Below are 20,904 nucleotides of genomic sequence, written 5' to 3'. Positions count from 1 at the left end.
TTGATCTGTGTGTGAAGTCATTTTTATATTTTAGTCTTTTTTAAATTAACTGTATATTGCATGATACTGCATTCTGTCCTATTTTTTAATATAACATAGATGTTACCTTAATGCAAGAACAAATGAAACTGTTGACGATACATGATTTAATCCAACAGCGACCCAGTAAAACTAAAAATATCTTATGACATTGGTCATCCCTTTAAGTATTACAGTATGAACTTTTAAAATTCCTTCATAAATGTATCTTCCATGCTTGCATTTCTTACCAGGTGTGTTCGCCGTTATGAAAACCACCTAAATCGTTGCCATCCTTGCTCTTCAGCCTTCTCACCATGTGGCCGGTTCATTGCTACAGGCTCTGAGGATAACTGTGTAAGTTGTTTACAGCATGTGCATTATTCTCCACTCTGTATCCTTCACCAGTTATATCTGAGACAGGATTCATAAAAAAAAAAAAAAAAAAATTACATTTGTGTTATTTCCACCCACGTAAAGGTGTTTATGAATCAGTTTAGTTCCGTGATAGTATGATACAAAAGGGAGAATTCTGTGGTCCTGTATCCCTGTGCAATTTTCCATATTATCTTAAAAAAAAAATTTAACAGACAGTTGTTCTGACTTTCAATGTGTCAGTATTATTTTATAAATAATTTAGATTTTGACTTCATTTGATTATATCTTTGATGAACCTTGTAAATGGAGAAATGAGGAAAACTGCTGTATAGCTATATCTTTTTTTTTTTTTTTTTTCTTATAATACCACAATTTAAGGTGAAAACTGCTTGTGCTTGACTCACAGATTTCTATTTGGACTTAAGCCTTTTTCCGTAGAAGTCAAATTCAACATTCATGTAGAGGCAGAACCGTTTAATTGCTTTTCCAAACTCACTTTATACTTGATTTCAAGACGTTTTCGGAGGACTGCCTCCCCTTTTTCTTATCCATCTCTCTTTTCTTCTGGTGTATGTGCTCGTTGAAAGCTGTGGAATAATATATGCATGCTGCTGGTTATTATTAATTATAGGGACTCAGCACAGCACGGACATTTGAGAGCATCTCTGTCGAGATTGGACATTTCCAGCATTTCTTGGAAATTGGGAGCGTATACGGTAGTGAGCTACACCATATTTATTTGTAGCTGCCCTGAGACTTCTATAAGCCAGACGCATTTGTACTTGTCTTAATATATCAAAAAGCAATCATGGAAAAAAGACCTGAATATTATAAAAAGACTCCCTAGATCATATTACACATTTTCCAACAAACATAAGGCCAAAACCAATCTAAGCATAATATGATTTCAGTATGGTTGATATTAACCTGTTGTATGTACAGTTGAAATCTGTCATATTTTTTTTACTTTTCTTACCTCTTATATAACATGGGATTAATTACACAAAACATAAAAATTTGATTTGAACAATCTATTCCTAATGATTCACAAAATTTCACACATCAAGTTTTTTCATCCTGCTTCAGTTGGTATTGATGTAAACTCTCTCTTCAGGGTCCATGTGATATTTAAGCTCCAGTGAAAGACCTTTTTTCCAAGCATCTAATGCCCTGTTAGGCACCACACACGTCATGTGCCTTAGACAGGAGACACTAAAAGACCATTTGACAGAGCTCACTTGAAGTGTTTTTCATGGAAACTTAATCCAAAACAGCTGCAGGAATCTGATGAGTCGTCGTCTGGTAACAAACATCCCACATCTGTTTTTATCTCTGCTCGTGGAACTGTAGCAAATGTTCTATTTCTAATTAAATTATTGATTTTAAGATGTCTGCACAAGCGTAGCGATGTGGCTTTTTCGTACACCTCACCTAAAGCTATGTAAAATCCACACCCACTTACTGTAGCTCCTATAAGTACATGGATGATTAAGCGGGTCTTTTAACATCTCAAAGTTTAACATTACAATCATACCTGCAGTTCTTCCATAGGTGTCTTCTACCTCAACATCTACTTCATTTAACTCAAAGAAACATTTGAATTTGAGCGTGATGTTGTGTTGTGAGTCTCAACAGAACTGTTAGAACCTATCAGAAAACTATTAGAGCCTGATTGTTTTTTTATTGACCCGTTAATCTCCAATCATGTGGGTTTAATCCAGCATTTGGAATAATTTATTCAGGCATGACATAATTTTACAGGCCTGAAGACTGCTATCAACACATGCCAAGTCTCTTTAATCAATCAATTAATGCATTCAAAAACTTCTGGTAACAATTTCAAACTTCACAAGATAATGTAAACAATTTTGTCAACTATTAAGGCACTTGGACTGAGTATATATATATTTTTTTCTCCCACTGACAACCAATGAACATGATAGTGTGATATTTGTTCAGTCCAGATTCTTGATGAGATGTGCTTACATGCTGGAGTTCAGACTCTTACATTTGTTATATCCTGTATGCATACATCATCACAAAGTGGCAATGTAATCTATTTGTCTATATCCTCTTATTTATTACAGGCCTATGTGTATGACATCCGTAACAGCAGCTACCTCCACAAACTTCAGAAACACTCAGCAGCAGTTCTCCGTGTGGCGTTCAACCCTTCCTCTCCAGAGGTGAGAGACTGTCTTGATCCACATTTTCTCTGTGTGGTTTCATTATTTCCTTTTCTGGTTAGGATTCAGGTTCTACCTCAGTACTATCTCCCAATCATCTCCTTTGAACTTCACTCACTCACTTTCCATGCAAATCAACAAATGCTCCTCTGCACTGCAAACTCAAAATAACTCAAGCATCTGTTTGAAGGACAGATTCTGAAAAGCAGAAGGTAAGAGGTCACAGTGAAAATCCGTGTCAGTCAGAGGTCGTGTCATTTTCAGCCCAAGAAAGCTTTATCTTTTAAGTCTTGACTTAAGGCTAAGTCTTACTTTGGAAGTGTTGAAAGATACAGTTAATGTTCCTGATATGGACTTGTTTTTTTGCTGGTGCAGACCTTTTATCCATGATAAATCACAAAGATACTGCACATTGTGATAATTGGCAGCATCTTTAACTGTTTTACCTTTAGAAGTGTTTTTCAAGCCTGAATACTCTCCTCAAGCTGAAGTCATATCGAAGGGTTTAGTAAACCCATCCCAGATTTTGGCTGGTTCAGGCTTAAGCTCAGTGGCTTTACAGGATTTTTACCTGCACTTATGTAGGAATTCAATGTTGAAAAAAATGCTAAAAGCTCCTCAGCAACCGACAAGCCTATATGTGTGCATCCAAACGATACAATTTTTGGTGTAAAAAGTTGAACAAGTGAGTTTAACCTGGAACATGTAAATGCCACAGAGATAGCTCTCTACCTTGTCTGGTTGAAATGTTAGCATCCTGAACTGATGCCATTTTCATTTAGAACGAATATCTCTTAAATCTCTGCGTGGGTTTAACCAGTGGTGGTCAGTTTATAGTCCAATCAGATAATAAATACTGCTCTTCCGTGCCATAACTCTGTGGGATCGAGTGACTCCCATTGTGCTCTGTGCAGATCCAGTATAGTAGGCTGCCTGCAGGGTTTTTCCAGTCTGTGAATGGTTGCTTCATTCCACAGCTGACAGAGATAAATACAGTGTTCTATAGGCTTACCTACAGTATGTAGGGAGTTTAACCAGAGGAAAAAACATTACACAGGACAAAGATCTGTCTTTGTTTGTCATTTCAGAAATGTAAAAAGTTTCAGTTTCATTACATGGTATGCATGTCTTCAGGATCTCCAACAAAACAGAACACCAAGAGCATTTCTCGAAGAGGAACAATTCCTTTTGGTAATGTTTCACTGCACAGTTAAGATTTCCCTTGGAACTCTTCAAAGAGCTGCAGATCTCCAAAGAAGTGCTTTAAAATCCAACTTTGTAGCCTCTGCAGGACATCTCAGGAGACTTTCTCTGACTGCCTTTTGGACTTGAGGCACATGTTTTAAATCTGCATGTCCATCTGTGTAACTCCATTCAGTTAAACCTTGCAGTACAATGATACATTCAGGTGTCCAAGTTTGAAAGTGGAAAGTTTGATCCATGGCCATTTACTGCTGAATTACAGTGATCTGCAGAGTTTGAAGACACACTTCATCAGTCAGAGCACGCTCTCCCCACATTACAACTGCACACTCCATTTTGTTAGATAAGAAACTCAGTGAAAGCAGGAACTGTTTGAACTATAATCTAAGCTTTTGTCGTGCTCAGCAATTTTATGTAACTATATAAAAAATGTACCCGATTGATTAATTTTGAGACAAATTTGAACTTGGAGCATTATAGTTATACCTTGACAAATGAGTTAAATATTCTGTGTGGCAGTGCTTAATTAAATATGAGCAAGTGCATATAACTCATGTCCTTTCTCATCGGTGGCTTTCAGTGTGGTGGTAAAGTAGTTTCTATCATTACTTAGTTATTCGTTACTTGTATCATTGGGATCTGTATCTGGTGGTCCACTTTTCCTTTTTTACCATCACTGGTTTCCATTCTCAGATTTGTGTCACTTACCATCTCATACTACAAGAACCTGCCAAGATTTGACCAGATTGAAGTCATAAAGTTCACAAATGTATGAGAGAGCCAAGGGCTCCAGAAGGTCTGCAGCTAAATAAAGAGGCATGACAAGTTTCCCACCTTGAAAGTCAAGATGTCCACATGGTTATATCCTGATTTAAACCAGGCTGAAGTAATGTGGTTTTTGACACATATTACTTGCACAGAGCAGTGAGATAATTTGTTTTCACCTGTTTAGTGTGATCTTGGAGAACCTCATGTTTTCTCCACTTTTTCTTATTTACTCAGGCTCTATATTTATTTTGTTAGTCATCTGTATCGCTCAAAATTAAATTTTAAACACAGAAATGAAATGTGCTTTGTCATTTATACTATTTACACTGTAGTTTATTGAATTACAGTGTCTCATAACACAGGCATTCTGTGCTGACGGACTGGAAAAGCTCTAGTATCGGTGAAGCAATTTTCTGAATGTACCTAGATCATACGTGGTCATTCACTATTTTTTTCACTACACCACTATTTTTTTTGTCTGATATGTTCACCTGGAGGAACTTTTATTGTGGTGCATTTATTCTATCTCACAACGGTTTAGAGAGGGGACGACCTACACACATTTTATTGTCCTTGTCTGCTGAAATGGATTTCACTGGTAAGATGTGTTTATTTGCAGGAGATGGACTTGTAGCTTTGCACAGTACAGTACAGCTTGCACCTTTTACCCTGATGACCTGGGATATTTAAGGTTAACATATATAACACTTTGGCAGGTGAACAGTTCAGTCTCTGAGTTCAACAATCACAGAAAAACCCTGATTCTCTATTCATCCTTATACATCATAGAAATGTTTATTGAATTTTTTCCAGACAGGTAAAGTATCTGGCTCAGTCTTATAACATATAAAAGACTACGGTGCCTTGGTGACTGGTATATCAGCAAGTTAATGTAAACCCTGTGTTGCACATCCCTGTAGTACAGTTTGCTCAATGTGAGAAAAATTATCAACTTATATCAAAAAAAGTTAGCTTAAGTTTGCATGTTAGTTTTTTGTTTTTTTTTTTAATTCAAGTGTTCTTTCGAGTACAGTTGTTCCCTAACATGTAATAAACATAAAGTATCACCAACCTGTGCTTACCTTACTTTTCAACCCATACTTCAGGGCAAGATGTTCTCTGTATTTACTGCAGTGAGATGTGAGGCACAGACAGATAATGTGCTGCATATTTTCCACTCATTTTCACTCATGTTTTCCACCCTCACATTTAGAAGGCCATCAAGGCAGCAGATGTACCTCCAGGTTCATTCCATCATCTGTATTCCCAAACTACACTCAGTATTCAGGAATCCTAACATTTATTCTCACTTCACTATGTTGTCTTGTAAAATCTCATGGAATCGTACATTACATACATCTGCATCCTTGTGTTGTACAGGTTGTTATATGTCAGTTGAGTGACATTGTCCCTGCTGGTCTGATTTAATTTTTGAAAGGTGTTTTTTTTAAAAATTTTATCCAAAGTGTTTAGATTTATTAGAGAAGTAAAGACAAAGAAACAGTCTGTAGCCATAGGCACATCAGCAGCGAGTTCACTGAAACAGGTTACTAGGTCAGGAAGAGAAATAGACTTAATAGGGCTGTGCTCTATTTGGCCTACTCAGATTTCTCGACTGTCGCATACCAAGCTGTCGATAGCTCCTTTTACTTCGTTCCACATCAGCAGGGAAATAGCCTTTGTAGTATTTGCCAAGTTTCATCTTATTAGAAAAGAAGTTCACTTTCAAAGGATAGTAAAAAGACTGACCACTCTTTTCTCCTTATTACAATATTATTATGTTTTTTTTTAGTTGCACAAACATCTTAGATATGATTTCAGGAGTGAAATCAGTAAAAAAAAAAAATATTACAGTAAAGTGAATTGTAAAATACAGCTTTTAAATATTATCTTATTATTATTATAAATAATATCACATTCTCATATGGTCAAAAGTTTTCATAAACTAATATTACTGGGTCCCAAAAGAGCCTGGAAGCTTTTAGAATTTGACTGTAGAGACTTCAGCCTGGCATACTGTCATTTCTGGGAGTCAGATCTCACAAAAACATCAAGAAATAAACCAAGACCTCAAAAAAAAACAAGAGACTTACAGACTTCAGCACATTTTTCTTCTAAGGATAAATTTCCAAGTGTTCGAAGATGCCATTACAACAGCGTATTAGGGCCACATAAGAAAATAAAAACGTTTGTCACTCAGTTGGTGAGATTCTAAGCCCGGATAAGTTGAGTTAACTTTAAAAAATTGAGAAAAGTGATTGCCGTAAAAAAATAATTAATGATAAATGAACTTTTTATGTACATTTAAGTTAAAATCTTAGTTAAATGTACTTAAAAAACTCATTAATCATTACTTAATTTTTTTAAGGCCACCACTTTTCTCATTTTTTTTTTAAGTAAACTCAACTTATCCGGGCTTACAGTGTCATCTTAATCTAATGGAACCAGAAAAGAAGGTTAGTCCAAGGAAGCTCACGAAACCTACCCCTGAGATTTTCCAGGATGTGTGGAACAAAAATCCAGCAGAGTGTTGAGCGAAGGAAAGCATTGATTGATATTGGTTGCACAATGTAAAAGAAATACCACAAAATAATAATAAGGTGCATGTAAAGTTCTGACCTCCAGAAAATGATATGGTACGCTATAACCTACACATCCTTCAAAAACTGCATTTGAATGCCATTAGCCAAGGTGTGTGTAAATGTCTGACCACAACTGTCCAGTTTATTGTTTTCATTATGTAGAGTTTTGTTAGATTTGACTCATAACCTTAAGATTGGAAAAAGTCTTAAAAGTTGTTTTTTTTTTTTTTCCTTTGGGAAAGTGACCAGATGTTAACAGGATGGTACTATAGGGGGTATTTACAAATCTGAGCCAAATGAACAGTCATTTGTACTCGCTAAATCTGGGCTAAGTTTTAGTGCTTGCTTTAACCAAATACCTATGACATACAAGTTTCTCATCATATTAGTCATCTTTATGTGTCAGTCCTGCTGAGTTATTGTTGGCTAAATTTAAAGAAAAACATAGAAATTTAAAAAGCAAAACTTAATTTCAAAAAGCGCAGGGGTTAGCAGTAAACAAACTAAAATCATAGTCAGCAAATTTTCCATTTTCTGTCAAAGCGCCCTTGAAAAAGACACTGAACTCCTCTGCGTTCAAGAGACGCAGCTGCTCACATGTCAACTTATAAATACATGCATGTGTGCGTTTTTCAAAAGGTTTATGAAAGGAAGCAGTCCAAATTAGTCCTCTGTGTTTCAACAATAGTACTAAATGGAAGAAGGCTTGTTAAACACGGTTTTCCATTTGATTGAAGTGTCTGAACTCCTTCCCTCAGGTACTTAGGACCTCATTTGCACTTGGTGTGTTGGAGTTAGCGCAGGACTGTGACCGCTTGCTGACACAAGCAGCTGTCTTTAGAAGTTAACATGTTCTCTCATCCCAACTAGGAGGGTGAACACTGAGTGAATCATCCCACTGGCTTTCAAGCTCAGTGCTACTCTCATCTCCATATGTCAGCATGTATCATTTTTGCTCTTTGCAGACAAGTAAAAAAAAAAAAAAAAAAAAATGCAGCTGGTGTCCCATTAGACCTTTTGACTGTGTCATTTCGTTTGTGGCCATTTGGCTTTTGAGATGCTATTTACACCCCTTTGCCTTTTCCTCTTTTCCTGGCCCCGTAGAGTAAAATGTTCTCTTCTTGGTGGCCAGACAGCAAATACAGAGGTGGACTCTGCTGTCTCATCCAGAATGTCACATCAGAGTGAGATGCAGACTGAGCTCAGACAGCCTCTCTGAAATCCACTGGCCTTTGCTCAACACAGCTGGAATGGCAATGAGCAGGAAGTGAGGAAATAAAAAAGTTTGGGTCCAGTTGCAAAATCACAAGGGGTAATTTTAAGTATTAGAACCGTTCCCGCATGACAGAGAGCGTTTTCTCAGTTGGCTAGTTAGTAGTGTTCTGCTTTCCTCTCCTCTAAAATATGAGTAAGTGCGTAAGTTGGACATAAATGCAGTATTTTGTTTAGTGTGTGCAACAGATGCTTGGATGTACAGTGTGTATTCCACCTGTGTTTAGACACTATTGTTTATCTGAGTTGATATACTATGGGCCTCAGACAGTTGTCCAGGGTGATTTTTTTTTTTTTTTTTTGTTACTCCTCTGGATCTTCTTCTTCATCTCACCATGTACAGCACTGAACATTTCAGTGCTTGACCTTTAAGAAATATGTGTTCTAGACTTGATGAATGATCCTTGGAATATGGAGTTTGCTTTGAACTACTGATTTGTGATCTTTTTTCCCCATAGTATTAAGCCATTGAGCCAGGACACTTGACAGTAACTTAGATTATATAACATGCGTGACGTACCATGCAAATTCATGTTGTGATTTACGATTTTTCCTCGAAAGTTCTTGAATGAGACTTCCATGTATCGGACATCAAACTAACATAAACAAATAGATCATACGGTAAGTTGTATTATAAACGTCTATTGTATGATTGGTGATCGGACAAATGGAAAAAAGCACATTCAAGAATGAATTACCTTTGAAAGACAGCATATCAACAGTGACTTAATTACATAACAAGATATGACATGAGGAAAGAGATTCAAAATCAGAGCTCAAACCAAGAGAAATGATCTTTAAAGCTTTACCCTTTAGACCAGGGATGTCAAACTCATTTTAATTCAGGGGCCACATCAGCCTAATATGATCTGAAGTGGGCCGGACCAGTAAAATAATATAAAAAAATAGAGTAAGAACTTATAAATAATGTCATCTCCAAAGTTTTCTCTATGTTTTTGAGTGGAAAAAGTACAATTCCATAATGAAAATGTTTACATCTACAAACTGTACCTGAACGTAACATGAGCAAATACGAACAACCGGAAAATTCTGAAGAAAAATAAGTGCTATTTTAACAATATTACGCCTCAGTTTATCATTTATACATGTGAATCACAACTTACAGATCCCAGTGGATTTACAAAAACACAAAACATTTAATAACAGGCAGAATATTGGTAAAATTCCACATACTTCTCTTAAGACATTTCTTATTGTTCATATTTGTTCAGGTTATTCACATTTTTTGTAAAAGGCTAGTCTGTCAATGTAAACATTTTTGTGTAATTTTCCTTTTTTTTTTTACTCTAAACTAAAGAAGAAAATTTGTGGTTTTCATTATTTACAGGTTATTCTGATAGTATTTTACTGGTTCTGACCCACTTCAGACTGAATTGACCTAAAATTATTTTAACATCCTTGATTGTTAATATCTTCAGTGTAATTTTTGCATTTCACAAATTCATCCCAGGGACCGGATTGGAATCTTTGGCGGGCCGATTTTGGCCCCCGAGCCGCATGTTTGACACTTGTGCTTTAGACCCAAAATCTTCAGTCTTCACTTGTTTAACTCGCCTCAGACACAGGTTGAAGGTTGTAAGAGATTGAATTTATCCAACTGGAGTCGCAAGAAAAACAACTACACTTCCCGGCCTAAAAAAACCTTCACTGCACCACCTTTGGTTTTGATGACAAGAGACATTCACTGTGACATGTTTTTTGCCACATTATGCTTATGTAGTGTCACAATAAGGTTCATAATATTTTTTCCATCCATAGTTGCATTCATTTTTTATTACTGATGATTAAGAATCGGACCGCTACATCAAGTCTTCACCACATCCCAAATTAGAGTCTGGACTTTATGGAGGCTAATCCATGTGTGAAAATGCTGTCTCATTCTCCCTGAACCATTCTGTCACAAGCCTGATGACCCTGATCAGTCCTGGCATTGTTCAATCTGTTTGACGTTAGAGACATGAGAGGCTACTTACTGCATCAGTTAGAGCTAAATAACCTGTTGCACATGAAACATAAAGTACTGCAGCACTTACCCAAGGAACGATCTGAACTATTTGCTTTGATAAACCCAGGCACTTACTTTTTTTTGGCCAGGCTGTTCATGTGATGTGAAGTGATGAGACTTGATGCAGCGGTCCGATTCTCCATCATCAAAAATTTAAAAATTAATACAACCATGGATGGAAAAATTTTATGAACCTTATTGTGACACTATGTGGCAAAAACGATGTCAAAGTGAATGTCTCCCATAAACAAAACCAAAGGTGGTGCAGTGAAATATTGCATGTGCGACTTTTTTTTTTGGGCCAGGCAGCGTATATTTACAATGTTAAAGAAAACCTTTATTTTTATCCCCTGTGTGACCACTCATTCACCTATGGATACATCAGTATTTATAATGTACTTATCCTACACTTTTGCAGATTACAGATTACACTAACATGTTAAAATAACACACCATGTTAATGTAACATTATCTGGTGCAAACTCACGAGAGAGATAACACAGGTTTGGATCAGTTCTACACTTACCTCATCAACGCTATACCAGTCACGTTTCTGTCTAGTATTTTCACTGATGTAAGTCAGAACTCAAAGAATATGCTGCTCTGGGAAATAGTGCCCATGTGGTTTGCAGTTGGCCACTGGGATACCCAACAAGTTTAACATCCATTTGACATGCTAAATATCAGATAAGCACTGGCTCAAAGCATTTCGATGGCCGAAAAACAACACCTCCTATCTGAAAATTTTTAGATTTTGAGTTTTCACATTAAATGGTGAGAACAAGGATGACTCCACATTTTCAGTCTATCTGCAAGATAATCCCGCCCTTTCTTTTGACATAGATATCTTTAACAAAGACCATACTATAATAAAACTAAACTTTTTTTTTGTTTCCTGAAAAAAGTGATTTTTCCAGATAGGAGGTTTTGAATTCTGGCCATCGATTTTTAAAGTTCAATTTTTTTTTTTCTTTTTCTTATAGGTCATTATCATATCTTCATCATATCTTCATACTTTGTTAAAGGGGTTATATGTAGTATTTCTGCTTTCAATAATTAAAAAATGACCAAAAATTATCATTAACCCTTTCATGCATGAATTATGAGCACCTTAGTCAATATTTTTTCTTGAGTGTTTTAATTCCTCTTTAAGCATGAAAAAAACAACGCAAATGAATTTTTTTTATGAACCTATTTTTCGTGGAGTCACAAAAATGTCCACTCAGCTGGACACCATGCATTTAATTTTTGAAGCAAAGAAACATGTATTTAAAACTCATCATCAGAAAGTGATAAACTGTGTAAAAACTATGACATAAAAACATTTTTAATGCCGTTAATTGCTAAATCGCTAATCTTTTCTCACATTTTATCACACTCTAATATTAGTTATTACTCATTTCATGGAGATAATATCCTCCTGAGACCCAGGAAATTGACAGTTTTAGCTTTTTTACATTAAAACATTGTCATGATTGGAAACTGCATAATGCAACAGTTTTTCCAGATACATTTTTAAAATAATTTTTATTGATTGATTGATTTTTTTTTAATGGAATGTCCTTTGTAATACACAGCATTTTTAAAGTAAAACTGTCAAACTTTTGTCCCCTACAGAGGACAAAATGCATTGCTGGGTCTAAGGAGGATATGCAAAAAAAAAAAAAAATTCTTTAATAAAACTGTTAATTACAGTCTAATAACAATTAGCAACTGATTTACACTAAAACATGTAACTGCAGATCAGGTTTATCATGAGCAGCAAAGTTACAATGATTGTATGAACTGCAGTGTTTGGGAGGATGCGTAAGTGTCCACTATGTTGGCCGATATGCAAATAAAATAACAAAACCCATGAATACACAAGAGAACAGCTGTGGAATATCTGTCCACTGTAGTGACCAGTGTGCATGAAAAGGTTAAAGAGCTTAGAATGAAGAGCCCTGAAGTGATGCCAAACATACCAATGTACTGGATTGTAGATATGAACTGAATTTATTCATACCCATGGACTGAGATTTGTTTGACCACTAGAGGGAGTAGTGAGTCACTCTGCTAGGGTCTCATGGTGAGGAAAACTATCGCCATGAGTGATAGATGGTATGAGAGCCACTAAGAGACAACTTTTAGATTCAAGGAAAGTGACAAAGTGATAAAAGTTGGAAACACCTTTATTGTTTTCACCATTGGACACAACTCTTAATAAAAACGATGGAGTTTGGTGCTGAAACTGCAGTGTTGCTTCTACATGAGTGAGTTTAATTATGAGGCTTGTGAAGGTTAAAAAAAAAGTTATTATGCGATGTTATTACCTTTGCTATATTCATCATTTGTTGACCACCAGTACAGATTAAACAGTGACAGTTCTGAACTTGTTTGGATGATTCCAAACAGATCTGCAGTGCAGCTACTGACAACACAAACTTTACAGAAAAGGGAGGTGATTTGTAGCTTTACTGTCTGTTTTTTGTCTATAAACAGAACTCTAATTTACACTATCAGCTGATGCAGCACGTAAAGATTATACACAGCCACAGACACAGTGTTAGTTGGACCGACTGTCAAAATAACAGACGATGAGGCTTTAAGGAAGAAAACTTTATAATACCATAATACAGATGTGTATAAACAATGAGCTTTATACTTTGATACAGTCAGCGGATATATAGCATTGATTTGTTGGTGGTTTGGTCTAAAGTATGCTCAGGTATGCGACTCCCACTTGCTGTTGAGATTTTGAAATATGAATCTATATTATAAAAGCCATGTGGTCTCTGTGTGTGTGCATGTATGTGTGTCTGGGGATTCAGACAAAATCCAGAAAGAGCTGACAGCTGCAGTTTGGCATATTTAAGTATTTTTGGTCGAGGAACAGACTAGCAAAAACGGCAAATTGGTAGGACCAATATTTTGGGAGATATTAGTAATTTTGGAATACAGTAGCCTTATAATCATGTTGCTAAACCCAGAACAGTTTGGCGGTGACTGCTGGACAGATGTGGTACAGCATGCACAAATACACAACAGCATACAAACTACTCCCCATGGGTCAACGCACTAGAACTATATATAATCCCTTTAAAACTTGCACTGTAACCACTACTTTGGCCAATCTGAAAAATGTTAATGGAACTGTCTTTGGTTCGGCTGCTACTTTACGAGTTATAAAGAAAATAACTATGGACATTGTTGGGTTAATATGGTTAATGTGCTTTTATACATATTAAATTTGATTGACTGAATGAAACACAGAAGCGATTACACAGTCTACTGACTTCGAATGGCAGTTGATGAAGAGAGATGTAGTTGCTGATGGAGCTGCTCCCTGACCCTCTAAAGCACAGGTGTCAAACATGCGGCCCGGGGACCAAAAATGGCCCGCCAAAGGTTCCAAACCGGCCCGCATGATGAATTTACAAAGTGCAAAATGCAAAAATTACCCTGAAGATATTAACAGTCAAGGGCGTCAAACTCCAAAATAATAGCATAATAACCTAAAAATAATAACTCCAAATTTTCTTCTTGGTTTAATGTGAGAAAAATAATATGACATCATGCCTCTAAATAATGGCAACACCAATTTTTTCTCTTTGATTGATTGCAAAGAACATTAAATTCTGATATCCTTTAACAATAAAATGTCAATAACCCGAACAAATATGAACAACCTGAAATGTCTAAAGAAAAGTAAGTGCAATTTTAACAATTTTCTGCCTGTTTTGTGTCTTGGTAGCTCTAATCTGTAATGAACATGTACAAATCATAAGTTGAGGCATAATATTGATCAAATTGTACTTATTTTTCTTCAGAAATTTCTGTTTTTTCCAGTTATTCACATCTTTTTTGTTTTGGATAGAAATAGTTTCATTATTTAATGTTATTTTTTGCACTAAAAAAATTTGGAGTTGTCATTATTTATAGGCTATTATGCTATTATTTGACTGGTTCAGCCCGCTGGAGGTCAAACTGGGCTGAATGTGGCCCCTGAAAGAAAATGAGTTTGACACCCCTGCTCTAAAGTTTTAAGTAGTCCTTTTAGCAGCCCAGGGGCAGGACCTAGACAACCTAACTATTGTTGATTAAGGTCATTGAAAAGGAGGTCACAGGGAAAAAAGACTCCTTTAAGACCAAAGAACTAGTGAAATGTGCTGTCAAACAATTTGTTTCATGGGAGAGCCTCAAACCTTTTTACATGTTGAACAACACTTGTATAACTCATGTTTATGTGGGTGTAACAGCACCTACTTTGCCTCTCTTTCTGGCAAACGTCTTTTTCAGCAGGCCCCACAATCGCCGGGAAAATCCTCTATAGAAATTTAGCTGTGGGGGTAACCCGTCAAAGCAAGATTTAATCCACCCTGGTTTTGTCGGTGAAGTATGTCTGAGTCATCATTGGACTTCGGCTGTTATGACTCCCTTTCCCAGCAAAGGCATCTGCTTGCTGGTAAAAGATTATTTCTGCAGCATAAAACAGGTTTAACACAGAGGAAAATATGTAAACTATTGTTGATCTAAATGTGTTTTTTATCACTTCTTCCTTGGCAAACCATTGTTTCCCAAGATTCCTGCTGCTTGTATATTTTTTAAAAGTTTCTCTGCTTTTACAACCATCTGAAAACCTCTGAAAGCCTAATGCCGAACATCCATCCAGTCAGTACTATTTTGGTTTCAGTGTGTATTTGTGCAAAGATTTTCAATTAATTTTCATAGTGCAGATTTTATAAAGCTAATGAGACTTTGGCCCAATCCCAATTCACCCCTTAGCCCTCCACCTTGGCCCTTGCACTTGGCCCTACCTTTTGAAACAGAGCTGCAAGGGGTAGGGATTGAAACATTCCCTTATGAAATGGGACAACCCTTCACGACCTGTTACGTCATCAGCAGTCATTGATGCCGCTATAAATAGATGTGACAACTTTGTTTCTGAAAAATTTCCCCATGCCATCAGTAGCTGTAACCGTCTCTGTTGCATGGGCTTTGGTCACCTTTTTGTGGCTATCAACTACAAATCGCAGAAATGCGATCTATAACACATTTCATTTCATTTGTTTATCGATTTCGAACATGCAAAGAAACAAAATAAAACAAAACAAAGCAAATTAAGACAAAAACAAAATAACATTTAAATGGACAGAATCTATCTTCAAGCACGTACAAGTATGAGTATTCCATGGTCGAAAAGGAGTAGGAAGAAGTATGAACTTATTTAATCTTACCCCTCAGTGCTTTTACACCTTTATCATTAACTTAATACAAGAATCAAACAATACAATTTTCCTCATTTTAGCGTCGAACCACAACAATCCATAATGCAGTAACTGAATTATTCACAACAAAATGTTCATGGTAGACTCAACAATTCAACCATTTTCTTCAATAATTACAGCATGTTTATCAATACACCATCATTCATAAACAAACAGCCCTCATTGTCATTATTAAATACTGAACCTCTAAGGAATATCAATTCTTTATGTCTTTTTTAAAACTGAATTATGTTTGATATTTGTTTTATCTCCACAGACAATTTGTTCCATAATTTTACTCCACAGATGGTGATACAGAAACTTTTTAACGTAGTACGTACTTTATGAATCTTTAAATTAAATTTTCCCCGTAAATCATAGACTCCCGCTCTTTCACAAAACATTTCTTGAATATTGCCAGGCAGTAAGTTATTCTTTGCTTTATACATTATTTGAATAGTTTTGAATTCCACAAGGTCAATGAGTTTTAAACGGCATTAAACGGTCGATCAAAGGATTAAGTGTTTTATGAACGAAATACGTACATTTGTGAGTTTCTTTCATCACGCTGCTGCACTTTTTGGCTGTGTTTACCTCCATCTTGCCAATGATTTGAACAGAATTATGGGAAATTTCTCTGCCTCTTCACGTGTACTCGCAAACCAGAGGGATAGGGGTAAGGGGAAGGGCCAAGGGGTGAATTGGGATTCAGCCTTTAAATAGGATTAAGGACAGTGTTAGAAATTTTAAATACTTTCTAATGCATTGTCGTTGCTAAAAAATAAAGTGAAAGTCAAGCAGTTTGGACAGACCCTTTGAATTACAGATATTTTTTCATAGTGCATAATGTACTTTTAATAGCTACAGGTATGAACATGTATCAAATCTGTATTCTGGAATGTTTCTTAGTGCTGATGCTGCTGTTTGACTCTCACAGTATAGAGCATGGGTGTCAAAGTCATTTTAGTTCAGGGGCCAAATTCAGCCAAATTTGGTCTGCAGTGGGCCGGACCAGTCAAATAATAACAGAATTCTATAGAAATAATGTCAACTCCAAGCTTTCCTGACATGATGAAAAAGTTTACATCTACAAACTGCCCTTTAAAACAATGTGAAGAACATGAACAACCTACAATTTAAGAAAAATCAGTGCAATTTGAACAATATTCTGTCTCAGTTTATCATTGACGTCATGTTCATTCCAACTTACAGATCACAGTGGACCTACAAATACACTAAATATTCAGTAACAGGCAGAATATTATTAAAAGTACACTTACATTTCTTCAGACATTTCAGGTTTTTCATATTTGTTCAGAATATTTACATTTTCTGTGAAATTATAGTTTATTTTAAGTGTAAATACGGGAAAATTACATGAAAGTATTGACATTTACAAAAAGAAAAAATTGGAGTTTTAAGAATTTCTAGGTTATTATGATCATATTTTTCCCGGTCTGTATGTGGAACCTGAACCCCAATTTTCTGTGATCATCTTCAGTGTAATTTTGGCATTTTCACAAATTCATCCTGCGGGCCGGATTGGAACCTTTGGCGGGCCGCATTTGGCCCCCGGGCCGCATGTTTGACACCCCTGGTATAGAGGTAATACTCCATTCCCTTCACCTGTCTAATAGACAGAGGTTACATGAGTATCCCTCCTTACTGTGGAATATAGTAGGGTAGGTGCAGGTGTGCATGTGTTTGTGCCTGTCTGTGTGCAGCATCCATATGTGAGTTACTGTCCGGTGTGTAATCCCACATGTGAAAGCGAATGGGTGTGTGTTGGTGTTAGTTTACCGATGTCTGGTTTCCTTGTTAATCTGTAAACAGTTGACTCATTAGATAAGCACTGGCAAGAAGCTGCAGCCTCACTTCTGACGGAACAAAGTTGTATAAGAAAGTTCAGGCCAGGCAACTTTAAATGTGTGTGATAAATAGCAGATATGGAAAATTAATAATTTCTATGGGAAACATATTATAGATCTTGGCCTTGTAAAGACTCTTTAAAGGAGCAGGTGTGTCGTTATGCAATTTAGTGTAAAAAAAAGAAAAAAAAAAAGTCAAAAAAAGTGAGAGTGATGTGTGACACAATTCCTGGGAAATATCATCCACAGAGCAAAAGCTGAACATGATGTCATTTCTTCTCTGTCTTTCTTAGCTGCTGACTGGGACCCTGGATGGGAAGCTGAGATTGTTCGGGTCCAACAGTGGGGCCTGTCTGTCTCATGACACCAGTGCTGCTGTGTATAACGTCCCCGACATGACTGCGTAATTACAGCAGGCTGCTGCAAAGACCATGCAGGTTTCATTAAAGCAGCTCCAACCCCCTGGCAAGGATTTCACTTGGAAAAGAAGAAGTTATGACTTTTCTTTTGTTGTTGGATAAATTGTGATCAGATTTTTTTTTTTTTTAATGTTATTTCTCTTGCATATTTTTCTGCTTTCATGCTTTGTTTGTAAAAAGGAACTTGTCTCAGTCATCTTTGTGGGATGTTGTATACTGGTCATGCTGTCAACTATTGGAGTGATTTTTTGACTGAGATTCAAAATAATATCAATGGTGATGAAATATCCTCTCCGAGTTAATTTAAAGGCATTATTGTCATGCAGAATACATGCGGTAATTATTGCAAATTTTGCCAAAGCACTTTTAACAACAAACAACATACATATGTGCACATTTCCTGATAGTCCAAGATCATATTTAGTTTTTTTTTTTTTTTTTTCAGAATGTGAAACAGATGTAGATCTATAGGTCTGGCTGCGACCACTGTTTAGCAGCTCAACACAAAGGACTATGACATCAACTGGGTGAAACCTCTGCAGCTGCCAGACACACAGATGCTACTACTGTTCATACTGACACACCCATCTGCATTGTTTGAGTGGTACATTTATTTTTCTCTTGTTTCGGTCACTGGAGTGTAATAAAATGAGCTACTCAACAAAGCATTCAGACACTGTGAAATTTTACATTGTGAGCTGCAATGTGTTTGTCAGGAATAAATGATTACTTTGTGGTTACCCAATGAAATTATTTCCTTTAAAATATTTGTTATGTTTATCCGTTTCATCCGCTTTACACATGTTGCCATGTTACTGAGTGTCTGCTTATATTGGATCTATTAAACACAATAAATTGACAATGTTTGCTTATGTATTCACAGGTTGACGAATGGGAAACCGGAAAACTCTTACAGTCTCTTACGGCTAACACCATGTTATACAACAAAGTAATACAGCCCTAAAAGCTGCTGAAGGAAAACTGTGTCTATCTGGAATGGAATGAAATTTCAAGCGTCACTCATCCAGCAACCACTGGGGAAAGGTATTGTATTTGACGCATGATCTGACGCTGACGGTGATGGTAGAACCCACTGATAGGCTGCGCTGTCTTAACTCCCCCAGACTTTGAGAGATTCCTCATCTCTGCCTTGTCCCCCGTCCAATATTCTGCATTTGATTTACCCTTGTCTCTTTGGACTGTGTGTTTTAATTGATGCCGGGTCAGAACGTCTGTAAAGATTGTTCTCCACCAGCCTCAGTTTTGCATCAGTCCCATGAAATATAGCTTTGAAGTTGGGACGGTGACCGCTGCCAGGTTTCCTATCACTGAATCTGATGTTACACATTAAACAAATCAGGATTCAAGTGGAAAAGGATTTATGGGCTTTTACCTATTCTACATACACCCCTTATGTTTGTGTACAGTAATGTGCATGTGTTTTTATGCCACGAAGATAGGTATGCACTGGCAAGACTGAGCCCTGTCATGGTGAGCTTTAGTGTTCCTGCAAGCAGCAGAGACTTTCTGGAAGAAAACATAAATTATCTTTGGAGTAAATTTATATAGCCATGGTCTTTCTCCATTTTGTTGGAGTAGATTGTGTTTGTGTGTTAGGACTCATGATCTTCCTTACATTTTTGGTGAGCGCATGTTTTACAAACCAGATACGTTGTCTTTGCGAGGTTGTTTTGGGTATACTGTCTACCTCGATCCCACAAGTAATAAATGATAGATTTATAGCTGCTAATAAAAGGATCCCAATTGTTGTTACACTAGTACATCATGATACACTTTAATCCAAAGTTTGATCTGTCATAATCCATCCTCATTTTGTTAGACAGAAAGAACGTCTTCTGCTTCCTACATGGCAGAAAAGAAGAACACAGTTTGTAACATGTACTGTAGATATTAATCTCCATTAACCTTAGCGTAATTTATCAAATGTCATCAGTTTTGTTTTAGTTCTTCGCTAGTTTTCTGGCCTGTGACCCGATGTGGGGCCTTCTCTTTTACTCCTGGGTACTTTACATAAAGCATTTCTAAGATGTGCACGTGCAGTTTAACCCATAAAGACCCAAACATCCACTGGAAACCAAAATCTTCAACAGATGTAAAAAGTTTAATACCTGTTGATCCACTAATCCTGTCAATACATGTCAGTAATTGGTGTAAAATGCAGTTTGTCATCTTTGGTCATTGGATATAACCCATTTGGATGTTCAGAGGCTCCGTAGTGAACATGGAAACACCATCATCTTCTACAACGTTGACTCACCAGTAAAACCCATGGATGGTGGAAAGGAGAGGACTCAAATGCTTGGCGCTGAAGGGAAATCAACGAATTTTTTAACAAAAATAACAACTAAAACATGGAAACATACACAAAACCTGAGTCAGAGTCCGAGTGGGTAAATGTCCGGGTTATGGATCTTATGGATCTGATGAGCTCTGCGATCGTGACAATGGAGTTGGATCAATGACAGTGGATGGAGACACTGGGTTTATGTTCATTCATTTTCTGAACCCGCTTTATCCTCACTAGGGTCATGGGGGTCACCTGGAGCCTATCCCAGCTACATGGGGCGAAGGCGGGGTACACCCTGGACAAGTCGCCAGTTCATCGCAGGGCTGACATATAGAGACAAACGATCACTCTCACATTCACACATTTGGGCAATTTAGATTAACCAATTGACCTATTAGTGGATGTCTTTGGATGGTGGGAGGAAGCCGGAGTACCCGGAGAGAACCCACGCAGACACGGGGAGAACATGCAAACTCCACACAGAAAGGTCCCACCCCCCGTCGACTGGTGTTGGAATCGAACTCAGGACCTTCTTGCTGTGAGGCACGAGTGCTAACCACTGCACCACCGTGTCTATGTTCAGTTAATGATAAATTTACTGAGAACGTCATGTTTTCTTCAGTTTTCTCT

The 20,904-nt window shown here is 36.9% G+C and overlaps 1 protein-coding gene across 1 annotated transcript in view; it reads left to right on the top strand.

Annotated features, from left to right (window-relative positions):
* The window catches only part of wdr27 (WD repeat domain 27), a 48,488-nt gene extending 29,854 nt beyond the window's left edge, over positions 1–18,634 (top strand). The window contains exons 22-24 of the mRNA XM_030155263.1: positions 273–375; positions 2,484–2,582; positions 17,841–18,634. Coding sequence (XP_030011123.1) covers positions 273–375; positions 2,484–2,582; positions 17,841–17,954 — 316 coding nt within the window. The 3' untranslated portion in view covers positions 17,955–18,634. The remainder of the gene's footprint in view (positions 1–272; positions 376–2,483; positions 2,583–17,840) is intronic.
* The last annotated feature ends 2,270 nt before the right edge of the window (positions 18,635–20,904 follow it).

This window comes from Sphaeramia orbicularis, chromosome 15 (assembly GCF_902148855.1).
Source record: "Sphaeramia orbicularis chromosome 15, fSphaOr1.1, whole genome shotgun sequence".
Lineage (NCBI taxonomy): Eukaryota > Metazoa > Chordata > Actinopteri > Kurtiformes > Apogonidae > Sphaeramia > Sphaeramia orbicularis.
The sequence above is the reverse complement of the archived record's forward strand: the minus strand, read 5'-3'. Positions and strand labels throughout refer to the sequence as shown.